The sequence below is a fragment of the Serinus canaria genome, chromosome 10 (genome assembly GCF_022539315.1).
Source record: "Serinus canaria isolate serCan28SL12 chromosome 10, serCan2020, whole genome shotgun sequence".
Classification (NCBI taxonomy): Eukaryota; Metazoa; Chordata; class Aves; order Passeriformes; family Fringillidae; genus Serinus; species Serinus canaria.
In genome coordinates this window covers 2,835,133-2,848,489 of record NC_066324.1, presented here as the reverse complement: position 1 = coordinate 2,848,489, position 13,357 = coordinate 2,835,133, and the positions used below count along the sequence as shown (strand labels likewise).

Below are 13,357 nucleotides of genomic sequence, written 5' to 3'. Positions count from 1 at the left end.
TCTATTGTTTAATTGATTTGTGTTTTAAGACACTGTCTGACAAAGGCAGCTCTAAATCAGGCCTAGCACATGTCAGGGTGTCTGAGCAGAGGGGCAGGGCAGGGGAGTTTTCCTGGAGGAGCAGTTAAAGGGAGCACCCTTTCATCAGACAGGAATCAGGGATTCAGTTCTCTCAAGTTTGCTCAGGGAAGAGTTTAAAGAACCTACAGAAACCAGAGAAGCAAGAACCAGCCCTAGTGATGGCTCCACCTGACCATTCCATGAGACTTCCACTACAGTGGAAGAGCCTGGTCTTGTGCTCCAAAGTGTGCCATAATCTTGCCATGAGCTTCAACTCCAACACAGACAGCATGCAGGGCTAGCTAAAAATCACCCTGCAATCACTTGCTTTGGATTTTATATCATGCTTTGCACAATAAAAAATATTAGAAAATATTTGAGTAATTCATAACCTACAGGTTCTGGAACAGATTGGAAAAACTCCTCCTTCTCCACGGAGTGCACATGGATCTCTGCTTACCTGTGGAACTCCATGGTCTGCACAGCTGCCCCACCACAGGCTGCACCCCAGCCTGCAGGGGAATCTCTGCTTTGGTGCTGGGAGCAGCTCCTGGCCCTTTTTCTGCACTGACCTTGAGGTCTGCAGGGCTGTTCCTCTCACATGTTCTCACTCCTCTCTCCAGCTCCAATTTGCTCTTGTGCAATAAATTTTTTCCCTTCTTAAATTTGTTATCCCAGAGGTGCTATCACCACTGTTAATGGGCTTGGCCTTGGGCAGCAGAGGGCCCACATTGAAACTGGCTGGAATTGGCTCCATTGGATATGAGGAAGCTCCCAGCAACTCCTCACTAAATCCATCCCTGTAGCTCCCACACTACCAAAATCTTGTCATGCAAACCCAATACAACCACAGGAGTGAGGGATCCCATTTCAGATTCCAGGCAGCATCCTGCTAAAAAACATGGGCAAAGCATGGGCTGAGAGCTACAATGGCACTTTCCAAACCCATCTCCTGCCATGCTCTGCATATAATTGTTTTTCAGGAAATTTTGAAGCTTAAAGGTTTCATTGTTTCGCTAGACAGGAAATGCCAGACCTCTTCATTATTTGCATTGCAAAGAAAAATGCTTGGATCTTTTAGAGAGAGAAAAACAATGTCATTAAAGGATCACACTGCTGGCCAAGCCACTACTGCAGTAAATGGCTCAGTCATAAAAAGGACAGTAAAACATGACCTGTCCCACATTTAATGAGCAATAACAAAGAACCATTCCTTCCAAACAGCATTTGAACTGAGATGTAAAGAGGTCTGAATTAAATCCAAATTGAACTTGATTTCATCTTTTAAATTAGACCTTTCAGAAGTCTGTATTTACAATAGGTGTAAAAATCAAATCTCTCTCTTGAGGGAGGGATGGAACCAGTGAAAGATGTGAAGTGGTCATACCTGGATCCTTCATCTCATCACTGCCTTGAGAAATACCATGAAAATGGGACTTGAATGTCAGCAGTTTTACTGTATTATTTATAATGTGCTCCATCATTTTAGCATGCAAAGACTCAGCCTTCAGCAGGTGCCCCCCCCACGCCAGTCCAAATACCAGCATCAATATGCCCTCAGTTATCTCTCCAGCTCCAGCTATTAGAAGTCTGGTGGTCTGAGGAAACATCTCCTGTCCACACATTTTTCATTTCCCTGGAGAACAAAGCCCTCCAAGCTCAGAAGCCTTGGTGCATCTGCCATTTGGGTCAGTGTGGCCACCTCTAACAGCCACTAAAGATCACTGTGCCTGATCACCTCAGACACTTCTCACTCAACATCTCTACTTTCCCTGTCTGTTCCATCCTTCTCACTCTATTGTGCCTCACTCAGCCTGAGCCATCCTGCAGTCAGCTAGAAGGTCTTCAGCAACACTGACAACACACATAAATAATACAGAGTGTTTACACAAGAAATTCCTTGCATCCTGAAAGCTCAGCACTTTGCAGAACCGCTGTGCTGAGGGACTCACACCTGCTTTGCAAAGGTTGCTATTTATTTCAACTCTGTTTTCTTTACAGGGAGACTTGAAGAATGGTTTGTATCAGGCAATCCAAACCCTGCAAATCCACCTTCCTGGCATCACCTGCCACCACAAAGTCATCTCTTCATGGAGGAGATCTAAAAGATTGCAAAAGCCAACACTTGCTCAGTCCCCAAAGCTGTCAGGACCCAGGCAGGCTTGAAACCACTGCTCATTTAACATAACCTTCTACTTCTTTTAAAGAAGTCAAAAGCAGATAATTTGAGGGCTGAAAAAAGCCAGTCTGGAGGGACTGGAGCCTGACAGGTTTTCTCTTTCGATCCCTCAGTTGATGAGGACAAAAGGGGGTAGTTCAGCTCTTGTGAAGAGCAGAGTAACCTCTAATTAATAAAGGAAACCATTTTCCAAATGGGAGATGCCCCCAAAAGATGCTTTGGTTATAGACAAGTAGAGACTTCACTGAATCATAGGATGGTTTGGTTTGGAAAGGACCATGAAGTTCATCTCATTCCAATCCCCCTTCCACAGGCAGAGACACATTCCACTATCCCAGGTTGCTCCAAGCCCCAGCCAACCTGGCCTTGGACATTTCCAGAGAAGGGGCAGTCACAGCTTCTTTGGGGAATCTGCACCAGGGCCTCCCCACCCTCACAGGGAAGAATTTCTTCCTAACACTCAATCTAAATCTACCCTATTTCAGCTTAAAGCCATTCCCACCTTGTCCTACCACTGCACGCCCTTGCAAAAAATCCCCCTCCAGCCTTCCTTTAGGTACCTCCAGGTTCTTCATGGGGGTGAAGTCTGGAAGAAGGATGCCTGCAGTTTGGAAGCCACATTATTAATTTTTCTAAGGTTATGTGATGCTTTCTGGAGCCCATTCTCCGCCTGCTAACCGAGTGATTGGCACACCAGCACCAATTACAGAGCCCCTTAAAACGTGCCAGGCAATATGAATATGCAACAACACAAACGCCTTTCTTTTATAAGTAGCAAGTAGAAAGAAAGTAACAACTTTCTAATGTTGATCATTTAGGTCTTTTGTGAATTCTTTGTATTGTGTCATAGTAGCCTTCCACTTTTTAGACACATGGGTCTCCTGCTCCAGAGGACACTGGGCACTGTGGATTAGCATATTTAGAGTACATTGCAACAGTTGACTATTCAGTATGTGAAGTGGTGAAATTTACTCTATTATTTCTAAACACTTACTGGAACGGTGCTCCTGTCAACCAGTCAGCCATCTATTGCAAGCTTCTGTGTCCAATAAGTTACCAATTAATTGGCTCCTACAATTGTTGTATAGTTTACTTCTTGAATGGCTCCCTCTTTAGTAATTTCCTTCCCATTGTGCAGCCCTTTCTGACAACTTCTGTATAACGCTATCAGATAATCACTGTCCTTTCTTTCTCGCCTCACTTTTCTGTATCTCTCTAAATAGTTTATTATTCTGCTTTGGTACCTTTTATGGAGGCCAGCTCAGTGGCCTGTCAGTTAAAGGGTAAGGATACATTAAAATCGTCGTTCATTCAAAAGGCTTTGCAGTAAGTGCCCAGGATATTCATTTGTGCACACATACAGGTCCAAGCCTGAAGTGCGTGGCTCTGAAAGGAAAAGCCCTATCTTCCCTGAACAAACCCTTAATGATTTTACATCTCTCTCAGAGCCTGCTCTCTAATGAATGTTGACATTTCATGCACGGTGAGACACAGGAATTCTGTTTGTGGTCAGGGGCTACAACATATTCCCAAAGAAATTAAATTCAAAATCGATTGTGTGGCACTCAAAAACTGGCCCAGAATTTGAATGATTTCCTTCAAGCAAAATATAGCGAGCTGCTTTTCCCACTGAAAACCGGCCAGGTTTTAGCAAAGCCAAAGCAAGAAGTGCAAATGGTGTTTATGGCTTGCTTTCCCCTGTACCAGAAAGCTGTGAAAGCAAAATTGTTCTTTTGCTCCTTTTTGACAGAAGAAATGCCACAATGTCAAAACTGTGAGCAAAGGGGCTCAGAGAGAGTTTCCAAAAAGGCAACGTGCCCTGTGCAAAGTCCCAGCACAACAGCAATGCCATAGCTCTTCCTTACTTCTACAAGGCAAGAAAGATGCTCACACAGAATTGACTTGTTTTTGCTTAAAATAAGCCATTCCTATTGCTAAATCAGCTCGATCTCTCTAAGACTTTGTGGCTGTGGATTTTTCTATTTCTGCAAATGGATTAAAGAGACTTTTTTCCAAAGCTGAATGAGTTATCTGTCAGAGGAACTTCAGGAAGAAGACCTTCACATGGAGGAAGCCAGAGCTGACAGATACTCTGAGCACCTCCCTGTCCAGCACAAACCCCTCTCCTTCCCCATGATCACACAGACAAGGAGACATGAAAGTGCTTCCGAAATGGCTACAAAGAGATGACAAAGCCTCCAAGTCATCAGAGAGCCCGTGCACCGTGCTGCTGTCAGGATCACTGTCATCTTAAACGAGACCTTGTGATGCTTTGGACAGGAAACATTCCTGCTGAAGGGAAGGGAAATAACAAGATCTGTTTCCCATTCAGTAGCTCTGATTCTGCCACCGTGCTGCAAAGTAGTGTGGAGAGGGTGTTTATTTTTGGTGGAAGGCAGTGCTGAGCTCAGACCATCCAGACAAACATTGCACAGTGCTATTACATCTTCATTATTGCACTGCTCTATAGAGACAAGTGTTTTGAAGAAGGTAATAAGCACTTATAATTAAGGCAATTATAAAGTAGTTTATTATAGTTGAGCACTAACATAGAGCTGTCTTGTGTCCAAGAGAACCAAACCAGTGATATAGAGTATCTGGGGAATTTTTAAAACAGCATCAATCTGATGGTTATGGCTCTGGAGGCAAAAATACCAGTTAGTGGCATACAAAGGCTGATTTTACAAGCCACTAGAGGATGCAAGGAGGGAAAACATGGAAAACATGTGCAACTGATATTGGATGCAAGTCGTCATTCCCCGGCAGGCAGCTCTGGAGTGGGAAATCTCCCTGCCCATGAGCTGACCATGACCCTTGGAGAGCTGTGGGGGTGGGGTCCCACAACCAGCACTGCAGCATGAGGCACAGTTATCCCTGTTTGTGCTTCACAGCCACCTTGGGAGACACTGGGAGAGAAGCATCCCAAAATTGATGTGGCCTAGAGGACCACAAGATCTCCAGTAATCCCAATTGAACCCAACCCCACTGTGCACACAGGCAGAGTTACAAGCTCTGGGAGATAAAACAAAATTCATCAGCTCTTCACTCAGCACAGGTTTCTGTGGGGCAGTGGAAGTGTTGCTCTGAGCAAAACAGTTTCTAAGCTATCATCACAAAGTTAGAACCTAAAATAAACTTTAGAGAAATATAGCCCTTTGCTCCTCCTTGCTTGCATGATGCCATCAGACACTGTCTCTGGTTTCCATGCTGATTTAAAAACATATCACGGACCCCAGCAGCAAGCATTTGTTTTTTCAGGGCTTCAGACACACTTTAAACACTCTCTCCCCCTTAAAATTGTTTTAAAACTCCCTGAACAGGCAGCAAATGTCTTTCAAGTCTGTTTTTATGTGAAAGATGTGTTTGTGTATGATTTCGCTTCTCTAGGCCAACACTGGTGATGTTTTTGATGCAGCAGCAGAAGATGCTGTCACTTGAGAAAAGATAAAATTATCACCTTTCATGAAACATCTACAGGTTTAACCAACCCACTTCTCTAACAGCTGAAAACAGAATCTTGGCAGAGAGAAAAAACAAAGTGTAGATATGAGGATAAAAAGCACTTCAAGCCTACAATTACCTTCTGTGGGAAGGGAGAGGGTGAATCAGTTGTTGTCTAAAACAGTCAGTGGCATCTACCTATTTCCTCCATGATGGCTATGGAGAGGAGGAGGAGGAGGAAATGCCAGTGACCCCAGGGCTTACCGAGGCGGCTCCAGGAGACGATGGGCCGGGGGTTGCCGGTGGCGATGCACTCCAGCACCGCCGTCTGGTGCACGGTCAGCGTCAGGTTCTCCGGGCCCACAAGGATCATGGGGTCCTTGTACACGGTGGAGTGGGAGCCTGCAACGACAGCACCATCATCAGAATGCTTCTGATTGCCTCTTGTTTAGAGGGAACATTGAGGACTTCGGGCATCCTCTAAGTACATCTCCTCTAAGTACACATCCTCTTTCATTGGGAGCTGTAGTCACAGGAGGAGTAATGAGTTCAAACTGGAAGAGGGGAAATTTAGTTTAGGTATTTGGAAGAGATTCTTCCCTGTTAGGGTGGTGAGGCCCTGGCACAGGCTGCCCAGAGAAGTTGTGGATTCCATCCCTGGAAGTGTTCAAGGCCAGGCTGGGCAGGACTCGGGGCAACCTGCTCTAGTGGAAGGTGTCCCTGTCCATGGCAGATGATCTTTAAGGGTCCTTTCAACCCAAACTATTCCAGGATTCTAAATTATGTGGCTGGTGTAACCCTCAATAAATCTGAGATGTATATGAATCAAAAGGAGCACAGTGTTTGTGTGACAGTCACACTGAACATGTTTTAAGTGTGCATTGATTATTCCTGGGGAAAACCCCTGAAGCAATGATCCAGCCCTGTTAATATCTGGATATCAGCAACATAAAGCAGGAACTGCACTGTGAACTGCTGGTGTCACTTGCTCCAAAAGACCTGTCCGGGGACAAGGAGTGATGGAGGTAACAGTCCCTGACTCCTGCTGAGGAGCTTTCTGAGAGGAAACTCTTCTGATGACTGAACCCCACTTCTTCCTACCATTTTCCTGCAAGAAGAGGATGCATCCCATTGCACTGATACAACTGTGACATATTTGCTGCTCATGATACAATCACTAATTCTTTATTTGCACTATAGTAGCACCAAGTGGCAGCAACCAAGAATAAAATCCATCATGCAAGATGGATGTGCAGACCCATAATAGAACAAAATCCTGGTGCAAGGACCCTGGACACCATACAGGCACAAGAAAGGCAAAAGGAAATACATTTCACTAGACAGAACAGCAGCATGGGACAAAACCATCATCCTGTGTTATGTATACCACAGCTGAACCCACATCTCCTGAGTCCTTTAAAAGTGCCTTTACAGCCTTTACTCCCATTTTCAGGAAGCAGGAGAGGAGGAAACCCAAGAGATATTCTCAGTTCTCCATCGGTAAACAGGAATACTGAAAATTAGTCTTCTTCCCTGTCTCTGATGAGAGCTGGGTTATACTCCAGAAATGCTGAGGTCAAAGCAGTGTTTAAGGAATTCCATCAATCTTACAGCTGCTGGCAAAAAAAATCTCTGTACACCTGCAAAGAGAAATACCTGGGCTGGTCATCTGCCCCCAAGCAGGAGTGGGGCACAGGGAGGGCTGGGGAGCACAGCCCTGGCTGGGCTTTGCCAAAGGGATCCACCCACACTGACTCCTGTACATGGACTTTCCAATGTTCAAAAGGCTCGCTACAGGGAAGTGATCCACCAAAATCTATCTACAGGGGCTTTTCTCCAAGAAAAACAATTTCTTCCTGCACTTTTGAGTGTTGCCCATTCACAGCAGCTCAGAGGCTGGAATCAGGGCATAGCAGGGGGACTCCACAACGGTCCAAGGGCAAGCACAGATCAGAGCAGCTTGTTTGTTAATTGTTCCTACGGGGACTAAGCAGGGAGCGATAAAGCGACTCCAAGCTTGTGTGTAAATGGGCAAAATCCAAGAAAAATCACCGTGTCAGTGTGACTTAAGAGCTGACTTTCTCACTAAATGCATTTCACTGCAAGCCATAAAATGCAGATTTTTTGATGAGAACCAGAATGCACAATAAATTCATATGACCGGCTGGTTAACCCCAAGAGATCTGAAAAACAATACCTTCCCCTCAGTACCTCGGAGTGCCTTTAAAACCCATGTAGATTTATTGTTCTGAATCACAATACTAAATGTTCACGCTTAGAATAATACGGTATTATCAGCGTATTATATAGCGATTTCAATATTTCAAAACACGGAGAAATGAAATGAATTGTCCAAGGTCACCCAAGAATATCAGCAAATGGGAGCCAAGCTCAATGCAGAATTTATGAAACACACTACTTTGACAATAAAATCTTTAAATATCACACTCTTTGATTTCTACTCTGAGTCTTAGATATTCAGATTTTTGAGTGTAGATTCAGCTCCCTGAGTTTGGGCAGGAAGTGGCATTTCCACCACTGCTCACCTTCTGCAAAAGCCATGGAATGGCCCTGTAAGCTTTGCTGCTGAGCCCACCACCCACAGCAGTGACAGCTCCAGGGCCAGCAGGGACTGGGACACAGCAGTCAGATGTCAGCACTGCACAAAAGGGACCAACCATGTCCCAGCATCAAGGAGGAGGTTTCCTTCTTCAATCAGACCAGTTCTTTGATGCAGGGTCAGGAAGGAAGGAGTGATAAAATGAAGGACTCGTGGCGGGCGAGTGCTGCTGGAGCTCAACAGGGTTCACAGCAGTGCAGGGATTTATTCTGAAAGGGGAAAAGGCTCTAATGATGCCCGTGGTCCCCAGGGACTCTGCCAGCAGCACTCACAGTGAGGATGGGGAGGTCCCCAGCACTGCCAGCAGTGACAGGCACTCCAGCAGGGACAGGAGCGTCACCTGCCAGATCTTGATCAAAAGGACAGCAGCAGAGAGAGGCACAGCTCGCACTGGAAAGGTGTCAGTGCAGAGAGGGAGGCAGCCCCCTCGGGAGCAGCTCCACGGAGCAGGCACTTGAAAATAATCAATCAGCAGGACTGGAAGACGTCTCTGTGCTGCTCACTGCTGGCAGCCCCGCCACCACCGCCAGGCAGAGGAGGGAGAGCGCTGCAAGCAGGCTCTTTCCTCCCCCACGGGCAGCCACCTTCCTCCTCCTCCTCTCCTGCTGGGCTGTGGCAGTACCCTGCAGGGCACAGGCTTCCAGAGCCCATTCTCACCCTCTCCCTCCTCCCTCCCAAGCCAGGGCTTGGATTGGAAACCTCAGGGAGGCTGACCTGCTGGTGAAGCAATGGCTGAAGGTGCTGCCTGGCAGCAGCAGGGAAAAGTGGGAGCCCTCCTGCCATCATGAAGAGTAGAGAGACCATTCCCTTCACTGTGACACAAGAGGGAGGTGATACAAAAGATTTGCAAGAATTCTGCTTACCCCATCATGCCTAATGCCATGTGCACAGCAGCACTCACATTAGCTCAGTATTTATTGACACAACACCCACACCAGCAAAGCAATGCCCCGTGCACCTCTGTGGCTCACCACAGCCTCTGCTGCCGTGCCAAAGCCCAGAGTTCACATGCTAACACATACCTGCTGTCCTGATCTAACAGATATTTGTGTGCTCTTAGCAAACACCACAGAGCACAAACCTTTTCCATGGAGGTTTAACCCAGTGCAATGAGTTTTCCATGCAAATGTCCAGTTACAGTAGTGCAGGCACTGAAGCAGGGTCCAAGCCCTTCAACAAACACTTACACATGGTGCCCATATTCATCATCCGACTGCTTTAAGGAGGAGAAAAAACCACAAATGTTTCATGGACAGGAAACCTGGAAAATATCCATCTGCAATGAGGGATGGTCAGATGAGAACAATTAGAGCTTTCTGCCCTGTGAGAAATAATAACTCAGGCCAGTAAACTGACACAAAGAACTTCACCACATCGATAATTTACTGCTCTTTATTCCCTCTATGTGGCTACTGTTTGCATAGATCAAGCAAACAGATAAGTAACAGGTACCCAAAGCTCCAAGGTCTTTCAGAACCAGTTACCCTGCTTTCTTTCCCATCAGAGTTCATATACACAGCATCACTCTTCCCTCGGCTTCACCCCATTTCACACGTGCTGCTTTTTTACAGTCAGCAGAGGCTAATATGACACTTGGTACAGGTGTTAAGTCTCTGCTCCAGAACCACTGCCAGTGAGTGTTTTGGTGGGTGATGGGAAGCTGTGAGATGTGTGCTGGAAAGCCTCCAGCTCCTGGGTACCAGCAATTACGTGTATATAATGGACAGGAGCATCACAGCTCAGGGGAAAGACCTTTGGCTGCATGTAAGAAAAAACTCAGAAACACCCACTCAACCATCCCTGGGGAGACTTCCCTTGCCTGTTATCTCCAAAGATGCAATCTCCATTTCCACAGGGAATCTGGGATGTCCCGCACTGGAGGGGATCTAAACAACTAACAATCCAGAACAAGGAAGGTGTTATGGCTGGATAGAGGAATGCCTCTCAGTGTGTTAGCCTGAAGCTCTCTTAAGCTGTCCTGGTCCAGAACAGCAGTGGGAAGAAGACAGGAAGGCAGCCAGGACAGCGTAGCTGGCACTAACCTGACACAGTGAGCCGGGCCTCCCTGCTGAACTTCACGTTAGCAATATTGGTGGCAACACAATGAAATATCCCACTGTCTTCTGCCCTTAGCCCCGTTATCTGGAGAACCCCCTTGGGAAGCAGCGTGTACCTGTGGGAAGAGAAAACAGAATCAAAAGTTTGCAAAGCAGGACACGATGTGGCAGCAGGCTGCACACCCATCCAGGTGAGGCAGGCTGGCTCCCTGCATCCCAGTGCAGAGATGCCAATACCACCAAGATGTCAACACCCCTTTAAGCTGAGCCCACACCTGATTCTGTATCAGTTCTTACTTTTTTTTGGATACTTGAGCCTCTGGTCTTCTTTTACAGGGGAATAAAAGAAAATAATTTATCTCCTGATGTATCCTTGAGAAATGGTGATTTTTGTTGGAAGGCTACAAAATAGATGCTTCCTATTTAACCTGTGGAAAAGCTCTGGCAGTGCATTTGAATGTGAAGACAGCTGACATTAGTGGTTATCATGACATGGGAATTACCACTCATCAGCTGAAGCATAATAGTGACCAAGGACAGGCATCTGAAACCTGTGCTCCACACTCCCCACTCCAGGCCCAGGACTCAAATCCATATGACCTTAAAACCTCAGGTCATGAAAAGGTATGTTTAAAATAAATATTGAGCAGGCAAATGTAAACATCAATAAACATTTTATATCTTCAAAACACAGGCCCATTTAAATCACGCGTGCATACACACATATATGTACACATACATTACAGGTTGCTTGGCAACCACTTGTTTAAATTGGCTGGTAGTAAGTCATTACACTGTGATGAGTTAATAATCCATTTCCGTCCGGAAGATGAAGAATATCTTTCTCCATATCAGCATATGGTAAAGTGTCTATAACCTGCTCCCTGCGCCGCGTTCCAAACGTGCGGCTCCGTGTCGGTGGCAGCATGACAGCAATCAGTTCTACACGGCCCAAAGTTGATTGCAATCTCTCTGGGACTTTAAAATGCCCATTGTTTTGGATGAATTATACTACAAGAAGCCTTCATTTTTGTTAACAATCTGCCCACAGCATTAGAAGATTCAATTCCAAAGCTATTATTCTGCCTTCAAAGCCTCCAAGTGCAAGACTCAGCATACAAATTTATATGCACTTTATACGCAGAAATGCACCAAGCGTGATTAATGCAGAAATCCAATTCAGTTAGAGAAGCAACTCTCATCACCCAGGCTCTGGTGTCAGAGATTAATCTACTGAGCTGACAATTTTAACTTCCCCAATAACTTTACTCCTTCAAAATAAGGACACAAATGTAAGGAAACTTTACATGTTCCTAGGCTACATCCTCCAGGGCTTAGGCAAACTCCTTTCCCCAGAGGAGAAGCAGCAGGAACGAGCACAGCTTGGACCTTTCTGGGTTGGAGAAAAGTCTTGGCTTCTTAGCCTTGGGGTTCCCCAGCCTTGTTGAAAAGAAGTCCTGATCACATTTAAATCCCTGCCACATTTCTGACCATCTCCACAACTGTGTCCCTGGGCTCAAATGCAAAGGATCAATGATGCATGAAGGACTTCAGGGGAACTTCACCTGTCCTGCAACACCTCACTGGGATGACACAAGGCATCCAGCACAGTTCTCCATTCCTTACTTCTGCTGATGCCACCTCAGATCAGTGGCTCTGCTCTACCACATCCCCAGTTCAGCACCTGTATGAGTAAGAAGCCTTCAGAGGAGATCAAGTTCAACAAATCAACCTTGTGCTGAGCTAAAAAAAGCTTAGCTGAAAAATGCAAGGAAAAATAAAACCTGACAGTTGCAGTTTTCCACAGCAGATTTGGGCCTCTTGGGTCCTTCTACTGTAAGTTCACTGCCACTCAGAGAAGGTCAGGCATTGTTCCAGCCCTCGTGTTTTCTCCTGCCTCCAAAGAACCCAACCACATTCTGCTGCAGAACTGACATTTTTAAGAATAGGGGCTTTAAAGAAAATATTTACAGCTTCCTGGTTTTGCCTATTCCCAAGGCAGGGACGCCAGCCCGCGCTCGAGGTGTGCTGTGAGCAATTGTCTCCCAGTGCTGGTTGTGCGGCTCCCGGCCGCGGGCACGCGTTTCCTGCCAGCTGTCCCGCACCGCCGCCAACCAAACCCTGATGAGGGACGCTTCCGACGCCAAGGGAGCGGCCTGTCAAACACAGGAAGCGGCGACGTGCCGCTCCAGGTCTAGGCTGGGAAGGGAGGCAGCTGGAGTTTCTCTTTAGGAGATTGTTGGGGAAACAGCAGCTCAGGTTGCTGTGGGAAGCACTCTGCAGTTTCCCCAGTTGCCACACATGAGGGAGTCCACCTGGGAATGGCAGCCACAGTGAAATTCAGCACTTGCAAGAGTCCAGGACCCATATGCAAGATCCTAAGTCATGAATCTGTCTCAGAAAGAGTTACACAAAATGGAGCTATGGAGGGATGAAGGATGCCAAAGCTACCCAACTCTTTGAGGCTTGCTGGGCAGGTCTCAATGCTGGAAAATAAACCTGGAGCAGGGTTGATCAGAGGTGGTCAGCGCAAGCCCTTCAAAATCAGCTAATGGCTTCATCTACCTCTCCTGGGAAATGCCAGTACTCCTACAAGGTGTTTGGCCAAAAGGAGAACCAAACCAGAAAAGCCACAACACTCTAAACAAAAGAGTCTTCCATGGTGGAAACACTGGCCAAGACCCTTAGCCCAGCCCAAGCACAACTGGAAGCAATAGAAAGTCTGGTGATCTTTTCCCACCTAGAGTAAGGCCAGCAGCACGTGGCTTAGACATGTCCTACCTTTCATTGTCTGTGTTGACTGGCATGCTGTTCTTATGCCATAGGATGACTGGCTCAGGCAAGCCGTGGATCTGGCACTGGAATCTTGCTACACCGCCTTCCTCCACCACTGCATTCTGAGGGTGGATGTGGAAGTCAGACATTGCTGAAAGACAAAAAGAGAGACAAAATTATTCACATGTGAAGAAAGATCCAACTGGAAGATGTCAGCAACTTTAC

At 46.4% G+C, this 13,357-nt stretch overlaps 2 protein-coding genes across 2 annotated transcripts in view; one reads left to right on the top strand and one right to left on the bottom strand.

Moving 5' to 3' along the window:
* The window catches only part of MTFMT (mitochondrial methionyl-tRNA formyltransferase), a 431,560-nt gene that overhangs the window by 99,928 nt on the left and 318,275 nt on the right, over nt 1-13,357 (top strand). The window lies entirely within an intron of this gene.
* The window catches only part of IGDCC3 (immunoglobulin superfamily DCC subclass member 3), a 100,381-nt gene that overhangs the window by 30,168 nt on the left and 56,856 nt on the right, over nt 1-13,357 (bottom strand). The window contains exons 3-5 of the mRNA XM_050978241.1: nt 13,139-13,283; nt 10,343-10,473; nt 5,945-6,082 (exon numbers count right to left, since the gene is read on the bottom strand). Coding sequence (XP_050834198.1) covers nt 5,945-6,082; nt 10,343-10,473; nt 13,139-13,283 — 414 coding nt within the window. The remainder of the gene's footprint in view (nt 1-5,944; nt 6,083-10,342; nt 10,474-13,138; nt 13,284-13,357) is intronic.